This window comes from Pongo abelii, chromosome 21, assembly GCF_028885655.2.
Source record: "Pongo abelii isolate AG06213 chromosome 21, NHGRI_mPonAbe1-v2.0_pri, whole genome shotgun sequence".
In the NCBI taxonomy this organism is placed as follows: Eukaryota; Metazoa; Chordata; class Mammalia; order Primates; family Hominidae; genus Pongo; species Pongo abelii.
The window spans coordinates 11,003,527-11,023,158 of NC_072006.2; the positions used below are offsets into that span (position 1 = coordinate 11,003,527).

Genomic DNA, 19,632 nt, shown 5'->3' on the forward strand with positions numbered 1-19,632 from the left:
GTGTTGGATCTTGAGGGCAGATTCCTCACAAATAGCTTTATGGTATCCCATGGTAATGAGTATCTTGAGATCTGATTGTGAAAAACAGTCTAGGACCTCCTCCTTTCTCTCTTGCTCCCTGTCTCCCCATGTGACACACTGGCTCCCCTTCATATTCCACCATGATTGGAAGCTTCCTGAGGCCCTCACCAGAAGTGCTTCATGTAGAGCCTGTAGAACTGTAAGTCAAATAAACCTCTTTTCTTCATAAATTACCCAGTCTCTGGTAATCCTTTAGAGCAATGCAAACAAACTAACACAGCTTAATTCTACCTGAGCTCAAGATTCTTCTATACATCAGGGAACTATTTTATTTACAAAATGCTATTTCTCTTTGTATTTTATATCAGATTTTAAAAAGGGTGGAAGCCATGAGAATGTTAAGGAAACATTATTTAATGTGAACCAAATTAGTGAACCAAATTTCTAACTAAATTATTTTTTAGAATGTCATAAAAAACCATAAAAATAGTGCTCAAAACCAATATTTGGTGAAAGCAGGCTAGTTAGATAATGACTGTTTATTGATCTGCAGTCAGTTCAACACAAAATTCCCAGAAAGCTGGACCTAGATAATGCTTCCTTTAGTTGAAGTAAAATCATCATCATCATCATCATCATCACTTGGAAAACACACATTCGTTCTAGGAATACTTTGCTTAAAATTACTTGAGAAACCTGTGTTTGTTCAAAAAGGAAAAGATGACTAATGTATTAATACCCTCTGGATATTTGATCTGATGCATAAAATGCTTTCTGGTCTCTAGATAATTCCACATTTTCTATCTACCTTTCCCTCTACATTCAATGGCAAAATAACTGTTATGACTTGACTTCTCATTAAGTATACGACTAAGCATGAATGTTGTCTTTCTTTTTTAAAGAACAAAGTGTAAATCTATATGAAGTTATTTTAATTTTAATAGGTCTCATAATTGAGAAGTTATAAATTGATTAAAATACATATTTAAAATTAACCATAAAATTTATGAGAAGGATGGAGTTCACTTACTGTCATTGTAATATCACTTTCAAAATCTTCTATTAAGAAAATGTTTAAATTGCGTAGAACAGAAATGGAACAAGGAAGAAAAATTTTAAAGTTATCTTTGATAAATGGGTTATTGAAATAAGACTCAGTGACACTAATAAGCTAGTACCTGAAAGAGAGAGACAGAGAGAGACAGAGATAACATTGCTAATGCAATCAGCTCATTTACTTTATAAAATGAATGCTCTTAATCGGAGATAATAATTTCATAACTTACCTCTGCATATTTTAACTTCAATGTTTTATGCATTTCTCGAAAACGACTGTAACGCCTGAATACAGTCCATGTCTCATCTAGGACAGTAATCTATTAACCAGGAAAACCAAAATGAATAAGCATTAAGAAGCAAAAGTCACTAAAATTTTTCAAAAGAATTTAAAAATTAAATTAACAAAAAGTGATTAGCATGTAAAATTTCTCTAGAACTGAAAACATTAATCTAGCTGAATAAATACAACTTAGAAATAATAAATGTACTTTACTTAAACATGCAGCTTTGGCTCTCAGATCTTGTTATAGGCAGCTTGTCTATGTAAAGTGAAGGGCAGATGGTCATCTCTTAATTGGTTATAAAAAGTGTCCCTTTTTATAGAAACACTTTTAAAGAAGAGGAGGTGGAAGAGGAAAAAAATCTCACTGCATCTCAGTCATTGTTAGTATAATAACACAACAGTATATTTTGCTTTTTTTCAGAAGGAGAATAATCAATTCAGCCTTTAATAGCCTAGGTGGAGTGGAAACTCTGTTGCACATCAGCTCACATATGACAGGTCACAGTGACAAGAAGAGGCAGGTGGACCACATGGACCACATCAGCCTTTACAATCACACCTAAAGCAGAGGCCAATGAATCTCCAATTCCTTTCTCCACTTCCCACCTTTCTTCTGAGCTCCTGACCCACATACCCAACTTGGCAAATCTTTCCTTCCATGTCACCCAGGAAACTCCAATTCAATTTGTCCAAAACCATACTCAACATATTCCCTCCAGTCCCAGCTCTGGTGTTCTCCATTTCAAAGTATTATATCACCACCTACCAAGCAATGCCAGCCAGAGATGCTGAAGTCATCCCTGACCTCCCTTCTCTTCCTATCCCTGCATTCAAGCAAGTGCTAAGTCTTGCTCCTTTTGCCTTCTAAACATTTCTTAGAACTTTATCCCTCCATCCTTTGCCATCAGCACCATTTGACTTTAGGCCTTTGGGTCTCTTGTGGACTCTGCAACAGCATCGCCCAACTGTCCACCCCACATCTGCCCTCTCCAATCCCTTTTCTGCATGACTGAAAACAGATCTTTTAGAACTCAAATCTAACCATTTGATTTGGGAGGTGACCCTCCTTAAGGGGAGCTTCATGCTGCTCAAAGAAAAAGACCTACATTTTTTAACCTCCCCACAGCAGCCTGTCTGCAGGCCCCTCCTGCTAGGGGTCTTCACTCCTGCTGCATCCCTGAATGCACATATTTTCTGCCACCTCAGGGCCTTTGCATGTGCCATGCTTCTTTATGGAATATGAACTTGCACATAAGGGAAATGCTCTTCTCAAGCACAATAATTCAGCCTGATTCTTCCACATGTAAATCATAGGGCCATCAGTAGAAAGTAGAAACAAGAAAGAGAGAAGACACAGGTGGGCAGCTTTGTAAGGAGGAGTGAGTCTGAGTCCCACCCATTCTTTGATTTACTCACTTCCCAAAGTGGCAAATGAGATGATCTAGGGTGTATGAGGATGTACGTTTTTAAATTTTTCATCATTCTGGTTCTGTACTCATTTTTTACAATAACTTTTCAATTGTGGCAGGTTTCTTATGAGTTTCCTTGAAAAAGACATTTCCATAAGAAAACAAAAGTGAATGTATTTACAGAAAATCATTACAAACAAGAGTGCAGGTGCTCTGCAGCTGCAGTAAGCATTTAAAGCTGGTAAGCACGTCACTTGAGCTTGGGAAACCCTGCTCCTGGCTGTGAGGCTGGTTGGCCTTCCTCTCTGGCTTGCTCCTCCTCAGCAGACCCCACTGAGGCACTGAGAGCAAGGCCAGCACAATCAGTGAGGATGTGGGGGCTTCCTCCGGCCCACAGCCCAACAATCCACAGTCTTGGCTGGACACAAACCAGGTGGCAAAGACAAAACTGGAGCACAAGTGGGCCCTGCTGCCTTCCAACATGGCATGCTGCTGACTGCTTGCATGGAAAAGCCCAGGAAGTTAATGGAACCACTCCATGACCTGTGAGTAGTAAGATGCAGGATGTTTCACAGGTGAGACTATACTATACTGGGACTCGAGATTCCTCAGAAAGCCACCTCCAGAAGCCTAGGTTTCTCACATTCCTCAGACTCTGATGTTCCTGGCTCTCCCTCCTTCTCCTGAAATGCTTCCACTGCACTTCTTGGACTCAGGGGCAATCATCAGCAAAATCCCCCAGGACCTCAGCCTCTTCTGGAACATCCCTTTCATCTTTGCTGTAACTGAAACCCGGCTCTCCCGTGAGGAAGCACTTCCCCGGCAATGCTCTCCAGCCGGGACTGTCTTCTCCCCCCACACTGTTCATCCTACCGTGCTGGGATGGAGGTCGATACTCTTGCTCTTCACTCCAACTTCCAAATAACTGCTTCTGTATCCTTTCTGAAATCTCTACTCTGTGACCATAGTGCTTTCTGACCCTGCCGCTCTACCCTCCTCCTTGCAGGCAGCCATTCACCCTGGTTGCTTCCCCAATTCCTTGAAGGTTTAGAGTCTGCTCACTGTCACTGCTTCAGCCCTACTGATCTCCTGCATGATTCTTGGTAATTTCATTAATCACCCAGATGATCCCTCCAACACCCTGACCTCTAATGTCCTTTTACCTCTGCCCTGGTTTCTTCCTCACTCAACTTGAAAACCATGAGAAATCCTCATAAGCACAAAACCTCAAATCTGTCCCACTCTTGAAATTCTCTGGACAAAAATAAATCACAACTCTTGTTAAAACCAACTGTCTGCTCACTCCCTGCCTGCACCTGCCCAGCAGAATGGGGCTGAGGAATAACACACCACCAAACAGACTGATCTCATTTTAAAGTCACAATTGCCACCATCAAGTCCACCTCTGATGACACCCACCAATCATGCCACGTTTTCCAATTCTGTGCACTCTTCCATTCTCTTACAAAATGATTACTCCTCTTTGTCCTCAAGTCTTTACCACCTCTCTCCATCCTCTCAGCTGACAGCCTTAAGTCCTTAAAACAAAATTCCAGGGAACAATGGGAAGAAATTGATGACATCAAAAATTTTTCAGGAATTTTGTTTTAATGGAAAGGACAGAAATGGAGTGGTAGATGGAAGGGAAAGGCAAGTCGAAATGGGAGTTTAAGATTAGAGAAATAATGGTGCGTTTAAATGCTCATGGAGTAATGTGACAGAAAGGAGGCTGTGTTGGTTCAGGAGGGAGGAGAGAAAATTGTTAATTGCGGTGTCTTTCAGAAATCTACTCACCATTCCACCCAAACCACTCTTACCAAGGTTAGCAATGGCTTCTGTATTGCTAAATCCACTGGTCAATTCTTGGTTTTGATCGTACTCGGTCTATGGGAAGGATCTGACGTAGCTGTCTGATAGCGTTCTCCTCCTTCAAACATCTTTTTCATTTATTTCAGCTTCCACTGCTACACTTTTATCTTAGTTTTCTTTTCATCTGGGATTTCTCATCTCCCTGACCTCTAAACATCAGAGTCCTCCACGGCTCAGTCTTGAACATGTTTTATTTTCTACCTGCACTCACTGCTTTGGTGACCTCATCTCATCTCACAGCATAAATTTACATGTGGATGACTCCCTGGATGCCCGTACCTCTCTCCTGAACCCAGACTCGTATATCCTACTGCCTACTTGACAAGCTGGCCTACTCAGATGTCTAATATGCATCTCACACTTATCATGGCTGCACTTAACCAAAATTAATCTCATCCAAACCTGCTCCCCTTCCCCATCTCAGTAAATGACATGCTATTCTTCTCCCTGTTCCATGCAAAAACTCTGGCATCATCCTTGATGTTTGTCTTTCTCATTCACATCTCACATCCAGTCAGTCAGTGAATGAGCTTGCCAAGCTTCCAAAATAGAATGAGAAAATGACCATTTCTCACTATCTCCACTGTTCGTATGTTGGTCCAAACACCATCATCTCTTGCCTGGATTATTTTTAACAGCCTCCTAGTTGGTCTCCTTGCTTATAGTCTTACCTCTTTCCTTCATTTTTTTCTCAACACAGGAGCCTAAGTGATCTTGTTAAACATTAAGTGTGATGGGGCCATTTCTTTGCTCATATGAAGCATCCTCATAACATGTCCCATCTCACTCAGGGTATGAGTTCGAGTTCTTCCAGTGATCTACAAGGATTTCTACAATCCGTCTCCTCCTTGGCTCTTCCACAACCACTTTCTTCTTTGCTCATCTAGGGTATACCCAAGATGCTACACAGCAAGTATGGCCTTAGAGACTTTGCATATGCTTTTCCTCTTTCTGGAATGTTCACTTCCCACATTTTCACATGACTAGCTCCCTCATTTCCTTCAAGTCTTTGCTCAAAAGTCACTTTCTTAGTGATGTCCCTGTTGGATATCCTATCTAAAATTGCATCCTCTTTTTTCCCATTCAACACTGCTTACTCTTCTTCCCTAATTTATTTTTCTCCTTAGCACTTCTGATTACCTAACATGGTCTGGATTTACTAATATATCTTGTTTCTTGTCTCTCTTCCCCTCTAGAATGTAAGCTCTAAGGAGAGCTAAGATTTTTACCTGTTGGTCACTGCACCTTAGAACAGAATTTGACACATCACAGGCATTCTGAAGAGTTGGAAGGGGGAGCCCCCAGATGGACTTGTTTTAAATATACTCTGCCTCTTAGTGACAATGAATCAGTAATGGCTTTTTAAAATCTGTGTGTAGGCCTCAAACAAAATCAGGATAAAGGAACTGGACACTCAGCTTGTGCGGCTTTAGCCTATGGTGTTTTCCTCTTTGTTGCTTTCACAGCTAATTAATGTTGCACCATTTTTTGAAATCTCCGAATAGTGAAATGGTACTTCAAACCTGCCTCACAATTTTGGGTATCATTCTTCTTTCACACAGTGGCCCCAGAACAGTGTCCTTATAAGTGATACCAACTTCTCTAATGAACTGCATACACCAAATGCTGGGGAGAACATGATGATATAGCTAAGTGATTTCCTAGGCAATAGATATAAAAGGCATTTGGGCACAAGATGAGAAGACAGCAAGAAGATAAAATCCTCGTCTAAGAATGTTCCCCCAAAAGCATCCAATACACCCCCTTCTGCCTTAATACCACCCTCCACCCCTCAGTGCTTATAATAGAAGGTGGGATGCTACCATTGTGTGTGTGTGGAGCTGGGAGGAGAAAGAAAGACGGCCCAATGTGGAAAGAACTTAGCCTGCCCAAAGCTACCTTCTCTATGTACAGTTAAATCCACACTTAACATTGGCAATAGGTTCCTGGAAACTAACTTTAGGCAAAACAACATACAGCCAAACCACATTTTCTCATCAACGCTGTAAAAAAATGATGTTGAATGAAATGATGTCATTTGAGGACCTGCTATAGTTGGTTTGCTTAAAGTTGCAGTTTCCAAGAACCTAACAATGATGTTATAAACTTACTGTATTCCTCTGAATTGAGCTTAATGAGGTCAGTAAAGGTATCAGAGGAGTCTTTTTGTGACTCTTCTGGTGACTCCAGGAATCCTACCATTAATGACAGAGAGGGGACTCTCTGGAACCATTAACCATGTATATATAATAAGGTCTCAAAAATGATGAACAATGAAAATCATTACTGGCATATTTTGGGTAGTGATTTTTGCCTCTTACCTTACTTGATATTTTAATAAACTCACATACAGACCTCAATGACTTCTGCCCTCGATATTTCAGTTTACTGTCTAAACCAGTGGTTAGCAGCATCAGCTGCACTGGGGCACTTGTTAGAAATGCATGCTCTGAGGTCTCACCCACCGCTCCTTCATCAGAAACTCTGGGCTGGGGCCCAGCAGTCTGTTCTGACCAACCCTCCAGGGGACTGTGATGCAGATTAAGGTCCGAGCAGCCTGGCTGTAAACCACTGGTCATGTTGTCACTTCAAAATCAGATGTCTCACTAACCTCCCAGGCCAAAGCCCTTAGTGCGGCATTTAGGGACTTTCCTAGGCAATCCCAGCTCACAGTGAACTAAAAATCTCACACCCCAGACAACGTGTGAATAAAGAAATATGGCATATTTGTAGGTCTTCTGAAGGGTCTTCTGAACGGCCTCCTCAACCACACACCCCTTTCTGCACCTGGAGAGCTCCTGCTCAGCCCCCAGGGTAGGGTCCAAACCATGATTTTTCCTTGGGCAGCAGCCCCATTCCCACTCCTTTCTCCCTGGAAGAATCATTTATTCCATCCCCTCCATGATCCCTTAGCATTTGGTTCACACCATGATTAGAACACACAGCACAGGATATTAATTACATAATTAATGTTGCACTAATTGATTTATGTAACTAATACTAATTATATATCTCTCTACTTAGGAGATTTTAAGCCTTCTAAGGGAATAAGCTATTTGTCTTTGGTAGTAACTGGGGTGGGGTGGGTGGACTCTCATTGCAGAGATACACATTTACTGAGCTCCTACCATGTGCCTGGTACCATATTACATGCCGGTAGTTTTCTGAGAGACATACTTGACATTATTTTACTTTTCAAATTAGGTAAGAGTTCAGGCTTGACCTCAATTGGTAAAATAGAAAGCATGGCCTACTGGAGTCTTGGTTGCTGTTATTCTGTTCTGGTGGTTTCATTAAGGTTCACATAAATCAAAGATTATTGAATTAGTTACAATAGTATGACTGTAAAAAAAACTGCAGAGAATATGGTGCACTCTCAATATATTTGTAACACGAGTTCATAGTACGGCATGAGAGATTTAAAAATTCTTCACTCTTGAGATTTTCACCTGAATTCAGGCTAAATATGGGGATTAGCAAGGCTCAAGCTTCCCACTTTATATAACACATTTAATATCCCCTTGTCTATCAACACGCAAACAAGAAGAAGATGATGAGTATCACCAGCAATCATATCAGAAATGGTAGACAAGGCAACTGTATGTATGATCACCGCACAGGAAAAGCATTAAATCCTTTCCCTTGAATGGAAACACCCTATGCCTAGAGCTGAGGATCTGCTCATAGGAAGCTTGAGAAAAAATAGACAGAAAGGCAAAATTAAGAGACAAAATTAAAGCCCTCTTCTGTCCCAAATTAAAATTGGGCATGAAATGGGGTGCTGATGCAGAGGGGAGGAACAGAAGATCAGTACAACAAATAAGTCGGACCAAAACACTTAATTATTTTATTTAATGTTGAGAATGCAAGATATCATTACTGCATATATTTGAGGAGCAAATTCATTACTTCTCTCCCTCTGAGTGGTCTCACTGATACAAATCCTTCTTTCCTGGGCCATAAAATGATCAAGCGCAACTTAAACACCATAAACATGTCCTCAAGATGGACTGAATTTACTTATAAACAATTCTCAATTGAGTGCTTCCCACAAATTTATGTTATATACTTATTTTGCTGGTTTAAGGATTGCCAGTGTTAAGATCTGTCATCAGTAGACATTTGGTTTGTATATTTAGCAGTGTGAAGAGGAGAATCAACAGTTTTTCATTCAAGGAATCATACTCCAACTGGCTGCCTTTAAACAGTTCCTTGTAGAGTCCTCTTCAGTAATATTTTTTAAAGCAACATATGGGGGAGCTACCTCAAGCATATTTTTAAAAAATCCTTGTAATTAGTATAACTGCTTAGAAGAAATAGTCTAATAGCAACCTAATATATACTAAAAAAAGTTTTGTCTGATTTTTGCAAAATAAAGCTTAGGCAGTGACATAACTATGAATATGTTTGAGCAAACAAGAAATATATTCCTAATGAACATGTCTGTATATAATAATAACAAGCATTAATGGATAAGGTTTAATTAAAATCTCCTTACATACTATAGAAAATGAAAATTAATTTATACTCTCCCAGCTGGTGGGCCTCACAGTGGAAGAGACAAGATGCTCCATGGAGTATGGAAAGAAACTATTGGTACTTCTATTTCTTTTTTTTTTAATCTTATTCTTTCTAGATCTCTACTTCTGTAACTGTGTCCTAATAAATACTATGTACAGTTAGCAAATGTTACACTATCTAAACAGATAAAGATCAATATAGTGGGTGTGCCTGCTCAATAAATTTTCCAGTGATAGCTATGTGTGATTTGAAAAGTTTAGGCTCTGTGACTCTAAGCTGTGGCTGGTAAAAGATGCATGCAGGAAGGCCTCAATGTTTCCAAGAGAGCAGGGTCTAATTCATTAACTAATTCTACTGAAAGTCTTATGCAGCAACATAACTATGAGTGTGTCTGAGAAAACATGAAATATATTCCAAATGTATGAATCTGTATAGTAACAAGCATTAGTATATTAGATTTCATTAAAATCTCTCAGACAACTGTTGCAAATGGTACTAAGCCAGAAGTAGTAAAAGAAGCCAACACCTCATTAATCACACCAATATCCCAGAGAGATCACAGGCTGCCATCTGATTGCTCCTCGACGTGATCTGCCTCTGCCATCCCCAAATCTTTCTGAGGACAGACAGCGCCAGTGCTTTCTGATTTCTGTGGGCATGCACACCCCATAGGTGCTGACTCTGCCTGGCTGTCTTCACTGTGACCTCTTCCTGGTCTCCTAGCTCACCTCCTTTCTCTCGGATCAATTACAGAGGCTGGACTCCAGGTTAGTCGTCCTGACACTGGGAGACCAGCACCTCAAAATCCCTGACTCTCTCAGCCTTCTGGTGGGGCCCATCAGAACAGTCCCCCAAACTGAGTGCCTGTGGTGTCAGCCTGCTCTCCTCGGTGCTGTCCTGCACTGCTGAAGACAGCCCCCTAGGAGGATAGAATGAATTTACACTACAGGTATGCCGTTTTAGCTCAGCAGTCACTCCTACTTGGAAATCCTTCCAAATTCTATTCTCTGCGATGAGTATTTCAAACTGTTCTAGATTTTTCCATCCTTATAATGAACTCGGTTTACTGAGATGATTAGAGTCACCTAAGATCAACTCCGAGTATCCTTTTAGCACATTTCAAAATGATGCTGTTGCTACATTCATTTTCCTTCCTTCAAAACCTCTTCATCCTCACTTAATTTTCCTGATTCACTTCTACCTGAGAGGAGAGCCCCTCTCCAAGGTTAGCCTCCTTCTGCACTGCTTCCTATTACCAAGTTATCACTTGTCCTTCTTTACCCTTGGGCCTCTGTCTTTGTTGTTCCCATTGCCCAGAACACCTCCTCTCTCGTCTGCACTCACTGAAATCCACCCCTCGGTCTCAAGCAAGCAAAAATGTACATCTGCCTTGACGTCTTCCGATTATGCCTCCATGAGCCCGTTGGCTCCGTGCTGCTCAATTTTTCTCACGTGTTTCTCTTCCCACACTTAGTTGTCTCCTGAATGGATGAACTAGTTATTCATCTTTCCTGTTCCTTGGTATCCTGATGCTTGTAGTATGGTCTTTAAAAAAATTATATTACAGGTACCAAATATTTGTTAAGCAATAAAAGAAATAATGGAGACAGTGGCACTCACAGCCTCTCTTCAATATACACTTTTCTGTTACATTTTCTAATTACTTTTTTGTCCTGAAGTGTGGGCAACAGTGTGACCTGCATTATAGTCCTTTTCTGACTTATCTGTAACTGTTTAAAGGTTTTAGAAAGTAGGCATTAAGGGACGTAAGAGGACAAATTGTAAAGCAAAGAAAGAGAAAATCTCATTTACCAAATTCCCTTTAGAGAGAACATTTATTTAGAAAACATACTGTGATAAACAATTTTGGGGTAGGTAGGTATGAGGCTCCTAAAAGACACATTAAGAAACAACAGATAGTCTCTAAACTGCCTTTAGGAGGGTGGGTCCTGTTAACCTACACAGTCTGGGGATAAAGGCTGAGCCAGTAGGCTGGAGCTGAACTCCTAGGCTTAGTAAGGTGGCAGCACTTGGAGCTCCCAGGAATAGCTAGGCAGGAGGAATGGAAAGGCTGGTGCTCTTGGGAGAACACAATAGTCTAATGGGGTATTTTAAGTTATTTGCTCTGAGATATATCTGCAATGTATCCCCTCCTCTGGCTCCATTAGGGACACTTTGGGAATGTTCACAGGCTTCTCCTTCTGGGGAGCCCAAAGGAGGGCAGAGCTCTGCAGCCAGGTGAGAGCAAAGAGAGACTCGGTCAGCAGCCATCCAGGGACACAAGGCAAGGGAACAGCTGCCATCAGGACCATGTCCACAACTGTGTAACAGTTCCTAATCCAAGCAGGCTTCCCCCTCCAGTGCAGTGGGCCCTGTGAACCTGAAGCTTGACCAACTGCAGAAATTCTGTCTCAAAGGTACTTGAGGGAAGAAGCTGGGCCTCTGCAGGAAGAGCCTGGTTCTAAAGACAGCACATTGCACAACGAAAGGGCAGTCCTCGATCTGCCCGTCTGTGGGTAACACAAATGGGAGGTGTATGGAGCTTGGTGAGTAAAGATTCCTGAAAGCAAGGGAGCCGCTCAAATAGGAGATTCTACAGCCATCCAATTCAGGAAAATCTCAGACACATTTCTACGCAGATGCATCACTGACAAGTACAGAAAGTGCCTCAGAGCCTCAGGCTTGTGAACCTGGTCCAAACCTGGTTTGCTAGGAAGCAATGAGCCTAGTGATTGACTCCCAAATTACACTCACACTCGAGGCAGCTATGAAGTGCTGCTAAGTCCAACAGGGCTTTCAGGCTGGCCCAAATCCTGCCTTTTGCAATAACCAGAAATAATGACTTCCCGATGCTTTAACTTCAGCATCTTCAAAATAGGCTGTAATACCACTTATTTCAGTATACTTACCTCACAGGGTAGTTTGAAGGTAAATTTGATAAAATGTGTGAAGGCCCTGAGAATCTGGGAGATGGGGGCCTTTAAGTCCAAGATTGTCACTGATAAAGTGCTTCCCCCTCTGCCAACACCTCTGTGAAGCAGGTGAGGAATAGGGGAACTTATTCTACTTTAACACAGTGGGAAATTGCGAGAATGACAGTCTAAGCAATTTTCCTTTAAATTACTCAGATATTCCGAGGCAAACCAAGGAATGTAAAGTCTCCACCAGTCATCATGAGATAATAAAATAATGAAAAGCTCTGAATTAACTCTGACTTGGATCCTGACTTTAGCCCAGTAACTTATTAGTTGTGTGATTTTGGATAAATTACTCAATTCTTTCAGGTCCCGATTCCTTCATCTGTAAAATGCACTCATGATTCCTAACCTGCAGATGAACTTAAAAAATGCGAAGAGACTAGGCACAGTGCTTGGACACTCAATAAATGGTGACTCCTGGCACTGTGATTCTGTTCTTAAAAAGGCGTTATATTATTCATTACTGAAAGGTAAGCGTATCCGTGGGTAGCAACTGCAAAAAGGAAAGTTCAAATGATTTTAAAACAAATCTTATTCTAGGAAGAGATGTAAAACTCCCAAAATTCTGAAACCAAGGAAGGAGGAATACTAATATAGTCTTATAATAGAAAAATAGAAATTTGAGTGAAATGGAAATTGAAGGCATGACCGTAAAGTAATAACTGCTTTTCTTCTGTGCTTGTAACTCAATCTCATTTCCTCTTAGTCACTTCTTACACAGGAAGCATTTACTTTGTGAAGATAAATATGGCTGTCCAAGGAAGGGCAATATAAAAGATCAGTTGGTTTGTGTGAAAACTGGGGAAGAAAAAAAAATTTTTTTTCACTTTTCAGTAGAAGACTGAAAGTTTGCAAAGAGATGGGAGGGGTGATAAATTTTTAAAAAATCCTAGGATAAAATGTGATTCTTCAAGTCTTAATGTAGCTACTTTTACTTGCTATTTATGTTTTAAAATAGTACAGAATCTGAAGATTTAAATCTAGATGGACATGGCATAAGCAACACTCCATTTGTCTCGGCCGTGCTAATACACGTGCAGGGAGATAATCCATCAGTTACTAATAAGCACAGATTCAGACGCCAACACTCTACAATTTCTGAACATCTATATTCTATCAAGTAGGGAGTATTTCCAAAAGATGTATCTGTACAGAGTTTATCTAATAGACTGGAATGGCTCTTATTTCTGTTCTGCCAAATAAAGAGAAATTTCTTGGACTGCAAATGTGATTGCTTGAATTCCCAAACTGCAATTTTTCTAGGCATTTCTTCTTCATGCTTCCTGGCAGGCCAATCTACCATCAAATTCTTCAGGTTTACCAAAGCCTTAACAACAGCCCCAGTTTACAAAGTACCCATGACTTGGTCAGAATTCAAGGCAAAAAGTTAAAACATACACAAAAATAACAGTAGATTTTGAAAACAGGCAAGGATTTGAAAATGACCATTATCTCTAGGGCAATACTAAAATATAGCCTCAACTTATAAATGTGTAGAAAGTAGTGATATTTGGAAGGTACATTAAAATAAGTAAGTAAGAGAACAAGTATGGCTCAGTGTACTTAGACCTGACATGAACATTAGGTATCTTGATCTACTAACTAGCTGTGTGGCCTTGGGCAAGTCATTCATAATTTCCTAATTTGTGAAATACAATTACTACCCCCATTTTGGTATATTCTCCAAATTTGTGGAAATGTCTAGCAAAATGCCTTGGGTAAAGAAGGTGCTTGATAGATGTTAGCTTCTTTCCTTGAAGAGCTGCAATTGCCTACAGAGATCAGTCAAGAACGAAAGGCAGTGCGGTCCAGTGCGTGGATGTTAAGCGAGAGCATGGGTCTACCATACTATCTGAGAACATCCAATGGTGCTATAGAGGATGGAAGCAGCTAATTAATGTTAAATACAGCCAGTAAATAAGCAAGAAGCTTATGAGGTATAGGCAAATCTCATAGGATCTGTCAAAACAGATCTAGGACAGTAAGCAAGTAGCCTGTGAGGTACAACAAAATTCCTAAGGTGTGCAAGATGTGTTAAACACAGGCCACAGGTTGATAAACTGTAAGACATGCCAAAGATAGAATAATTTTAAAAAACCAAACATGATGGAACAGACGAGAATGTTACTTAGGGACAGAAAGGGAGGGAAACGCTACCTCATGATATGCACCCTCTGGGATGACAGCTAAGTCCCCCCTGAACTGACCAGCCTTGATGACAACCAGCCTGGGTCCCATCCTGGTACCATACGTGCTCTACTGGAGAAGTACAGGTGAAACCCAGGACTGCTCACAGCAGATGGCTGGCTGGATGTGCCTGTGCCTGCTTCCTTTCATGGAGAAGGTGCACTGGCTCTGGGCACCCTTTGTCTGCCACGGCCCCTAATCTAAAACTTCACTCTGGTCCTTGTAAGCACATAGTAAGTACGAAAAGCTGAGATGACAGAGAGGGGACAGATGAACTAGTTGTGACCAGGGGTCAGATAGAACACTCGGCCCACCTGCTAGCCCACCCTCAGGGTGCCACCTACCCCTCCTTCCTCTACGTCTCTGTGTGCTTTTGAATGCTCTGTGAGCCTTTCTGTATGGTGCAGTTGGACTCTGAGCGTCCCTGGAGGCCACCATGTATGTCATCAAGGTGATTTTCTCCATGACAGGAAATCCCAAGGTCTATGGCCAAGTGGAGGGCACACACCTGCCCTAAGAGGAGCTGCTGTTCTGCCCTATGAGTGCTGCCTTGCAGGAATGTTGGCCCCAGTTCCTGCTTTTACTGACTTTTCACAGGATCTTGGCAAATCTGGGTTTCTATGTCAGGTCTCCCAAGTTTTAAATACTGACAATTCATGCAAAATTTAAAAAATCTGTTCAGGCCAACAAAACCCCATATCCTCCACCACCAGTTTGCACCTGCTGCCTCGGGTTAATATTGTTCCACGACTTTGTCAGTCGCTGGCCCCACGGTGCCTGCCATTGGATCATGTAAAAACAAGATCCAATTTGAACTGCTGCCCTGCAGTTTTGCAATTTACCATGTTTCACTTCAGGGTCTTTTAAGTTCAGGGAGGACCCAGCAGATGATATCTCTTGGCCCTAAGTGTCTAGGGCCAGACTGACTGAAATTAGAAGGGGGAGCTCACAGACCTAAATTCACACAATGGAAGAGAGAACGGCTGCCACTGACTGGGGTACTTGATAATTATTAGCAGATGGTCTACAAGTTTTCCCTGGAACACTTCCGTGAGGTTATACATCCTCGTTATCATTCATTACTCGTGTTTTCTCTGCTTCTCCCTCCTTCTCAGGCCACCGATCAGGAGTCAGAGCAGAATGAGAACAAGAGGAGACTGTTACTATGGCACCTAAACAAAACCCAGATGATTAAAATCAGGAAAGCCTTTGTCCTGGACATCATGTGTGTGACCTAAGTTGTCTGTGTGTAGTTCTGCGTTTCTTGGGTCTCTAAGTGGACAAAAGTGATACTGGCCAATGGGGCTGATGCCCTGCAGCCATGTGAGAAAAGGCAGGCACCTGGGAGCGTAGCTGGAATGCAGAAGGCTCCTTAGAGGAGATAACAATGGGACATGTGCTTCTATGAGCAAGCAGCTGGAGAGTGCCTGGCAGCCAGGCCAATGTCCAGAGGGTGGGCAGGGGGCATACAGGTCTACCCCTCTGTTAAGGAAACCCAAGACAAAACAGATGTACCCTGCGGGTGCTGAACTCAGCCCAGAGCCAGGGCATGGGTATGCTGGAGCGCTGGAGGGTGGTGCTGAGAAGGCGGGAGGGAAGGTGGGGAGGAAGGAAGATGGGGCATGCTTGGACTCGGACACAATCAAGAAGCTCGACTCGCCCACACTCTCCCTGCATGACTAAGAGCCACCAGCCACATCACGAGGATGAGCAAGGGGCAGAATGGCTCATCAGCGACTGACTCCATCAGTGTGGATGGAGCATGAGGAGCTGGGTGGGGATGGGGGGGAGGTTTACAAAGGGCACATGGTCACTCAGTCATCACCGAAGCTCCAGACAGGCTGTGCCTAATGAGAGCACCTGTGGCCAGGCTAGCATGCATCACGCTGCTGGGTGATCCGCTGGGTGACTGGTACCAGTTAGGCACGGGGTGGGCACTGGGGGGGGGGGTCTGTGTCATATAAGACTGACAAGGGCCCTGGGAGCTTGTATCCACAGGGGAAGACCAGCAAACAAGACAATGACTGAAAATAACCAGACTGAAAGCAACACGACTGTGAGCTGTGACCTTGGCTGGGAAAGAAGGGAGTACCCCTGGTGACAGGATGGAGAACAGGGCAGGGGGCACTACTGCAGATGACCACTCAGAAAAAAGATGAGACAACAAACTCTTCTGCAGATTACTTCCAGATTTTACAAGAATAGAAACTCTCGGGAAACAAAATATTAAAAAATAAACACAACAGTGTTGGCTTATTTCTTTATGTTACTCTGTTGACATGTAAGTTAAAATGCAAGGGATTTCAAACAATGCTGGAAACACCAGCTTATTTCTATGACATGAGTGTGATAGTCTCTGCTCGTCTTAACCATCAATTTCCCAGGCCCGTGTTTTGTGCTATGCTGAAATGTGATTTCAAAACTAAATTTTACCCACTCTGGTCTTAACTAACTGAAAATGGCAAGCATAACGCAGTGTAACTGATGCCACGTGTCAGTGACTGAGAGGCATGCGAAGTGGGGTTGTAAGATGACTGCTGTCATCTGGTTAATGGCATTACTTGTGGCAGGTGCAGCTGAGCACAGGCACAAATTTTACAGCTTCATTCTGCTGACCAGCAGGTGACACACAGCAATTTTCAGCCTAGAACGTGCTGTTCTCAGAGAGAAGCCAGACTGGCACTACTTCAGCTTCCCCACCCCATCTCTATCTCTGCCACCAGTCAGCAGGACATGCATCTGCGGATACAGTCCCAGATGGATGTGCTACTAGGACCCAAAGGAAGGTACAGCTTCAAGGGTAACAGGAATTGATACTCTGACCCAGGGGTTCCTGGGAGGAGTAAAACAAAGTGGGGAGAGGGGCGATACCAAAATGATAACCTTTTGTATCATCAGTTAAGAATATTAAAACAAACACCAACAGGAAAGAAACGAATACACAAATTGTGACATATCTCACATAACAGTGGGATGCTATTAATATAAAGAAACGAATTACTGTTATACTCAGCTACATGGGTAAATCTCCAAAACATTACATTAAATGAATGCAGCCAGACACAGAAGATAAATGCCGTCGGATCCCCTCTCCATGGTGTGCTAGAGCAGACACGACTAATCTGTAGGTGCAGATCAGTGCTTGCTTTGGTGCCGGAACATGGGAGCTGACTGCAAACGGGCACCAGAAACTTCTGGAGAGCCTGCAAAGTTCCAAATCCTGAACAGAGGGCTAGTTACATGGGTGTATACATATGTCAATACTCATCAAACTACACTTAAAATGTGTGCTTTCATTGTATATAAATTATGCCTCAACAGAGTTAATTTTAAAAAACTAAATGAGATCAAACAACAAAAACCTGTCTACTTATATATCCTCACAGTTATTTCATAAAAGAGTTGTTTTTAATCCCCCCAAATAAAGCAGGTATAGAAGACAGTCCTTTTGAATTAAATAGATTTTGGTTTAATGAAAAACTCTATTATTCTCATTTTAAAGACCAGTGGTGGAAACCTCCTCAGGGCCCAGCAGGGGTCAGAAGATGAGCATCTGGGAACCCCCGTTGACTTCCTGCCCTCCCTTGAAATCACACGCCCTGTGTCCTCCCTGGAACATTCCCTTAACAGGCTCCTGACTACTTCACGTGGCAATGGGCAGACCAAATTGGAGCTCCCACACTGGGGATTAAAATGAAAATGGCCAGGAAGAAGTAATGATTTCAATGACTAATGAGTCCTACCTAAAAAGAGGTTGGCAGAAGAGCGCAGGAAGCAGGGCGGCTGAGGAGGGTGAGGGGAAGATGACAAAGGAGAACCCGGGCAGCTACACCCCTGGCGTGCCGTCTCCCTCCCGGGGCCCCTCAGGCCTCACACCACGTGGACCCTGCTGTGGTCACACAAATCAGCTGGGACCCTAAATAAGCTGGCAGTGACACCAGCAAGCTATACAGCAAACAGGGGTCTTATATCAGGGGGTGTCAGACCCTGCCCTGCTGGTCAAAGAGGGCACAGCATCTCACTGCGTGTACTCAGGACCATCATGCGGGATAATGAAAAACAAAAACTGATTTTTTAAAAGAGAAGCAGCAAAGATTTTTCTAAATTATAAAGTGTAATAATATATCTATGTATGTACATTAATGTTAAATCTCCCTTCAAAAAAGCTTAAAACTGAAGAGAATAGTCTCTTTTAAAAATAATACTTTTTACCTTAGCCTCCTTAAATAGCCACTGGTTCACCAAGAGAAGAATTTAGTAGTAGCCAAAATATTACCATATATTACCATAAGCATGACTATTTGTTCTAGAAAACAGGGCCTATGCATGAAATGTCCAAATGACTGAGAGAAAAGGTCAGCAATCTAAATTTTAAATTCCAAATGCTGAGGGCAAGCAAACAACCAAAAAGAAAAAAAATCCCAACAAAATCCAAAACTCCCATAAAAACTAATTGTACATCAAAAGTCATTAAGGGGACCTCACAGTAAAATCTCACTCATCCCATTTTTTATTTCTTTTTAATAACAAACACTTACCCAACACTTAGTATGTGGCAGGCACTGTTTCAAGCACTTTACACATAGAAACTCATCCACTCCTCATACCAACCCAATAGGGTGGGTTTTATGATTCCCATTTGACAGGTAAGGCACAGCGAGGCTGCGTGACCTGCTGAGGTTGCCTGGAGATGGCAGGATATGAGGATTGTGGGGGCAGGGGGAGGGGATGCTATTTAGAAGCTACCTCTTTGCCTGGAGCGAGGCTGTTTTTGTTGTTTTGTTCCAGGGAAGGCCTGTATATTCACTTCATGTCTGTTTCTCATACTGCCCCATGACAAGGTATCCATATAGGGTGGAGGGCTTCCACACACCTACTTGTGAAGGTATTAGGAGGCCCTGCCTAAACAGAGAACTAGACATTCTCCAAGTTGGTGCTAACACATTCCTGGTGCTCATAATTATAGCACCTAAGGACGAGCAGAAAAAGGAAGTGGAACAATTACATGCTTTAGAACTTGCTTTGAGAAATGCAAAGAAAGCAGAGCTCTGTGGATTTGGATTTTATGTATCTTGAAGTGATCGCCTAGATTCCATAAGGCCTCATAGAATTTTCTGTATTTGGTTTCTCTAACTTGCATGGGCAGTAGCATCTTCACAATTTTGGCCAAATCTGCACACCACCTGATTATTATTTGCTTGTAATTTTTATTTAAATCAATGCAGTTTTTAAAATATTAAATATCTTTTTATCTGAGTTCTATACATGAAATTGATTTAACAGTTATATTTTATTAACACATTTA

At 42.0% G+C, this 19,632-nt stretch overlaps 1 protein-coding gene across 7 annotated transcripts in view; it reads right to left on the bottom strand.

Annotated features, from left to right (window-relative positions):
• KIF16B (kinesin family member 16B) overlaps positions 1-19,632 on the bottom strand; it is a 299,987-nt gene that overhangs the window by 62,426 nt on the left and 217,929 nt on the right. For 6 of the 7 annotated variants that reach the window (XM_024239081.3, XM_063720677.1, XM_063720675.1 and 3 more), the window contains one exon: positions 1,308-1,397. The exons of the other annotated variant lie outside the window; for it this stretch is intronic. In XM_024239081.3, coding sequence (XP_024094849.3) covers positions 1,308-1,397 — 90 coding nt within the window. The remainder of the gene's footprint in view (positions 1-1,307; positions 1,398-19,632) is intronic. 7 annotated transcript variants of the gene reach the window in all.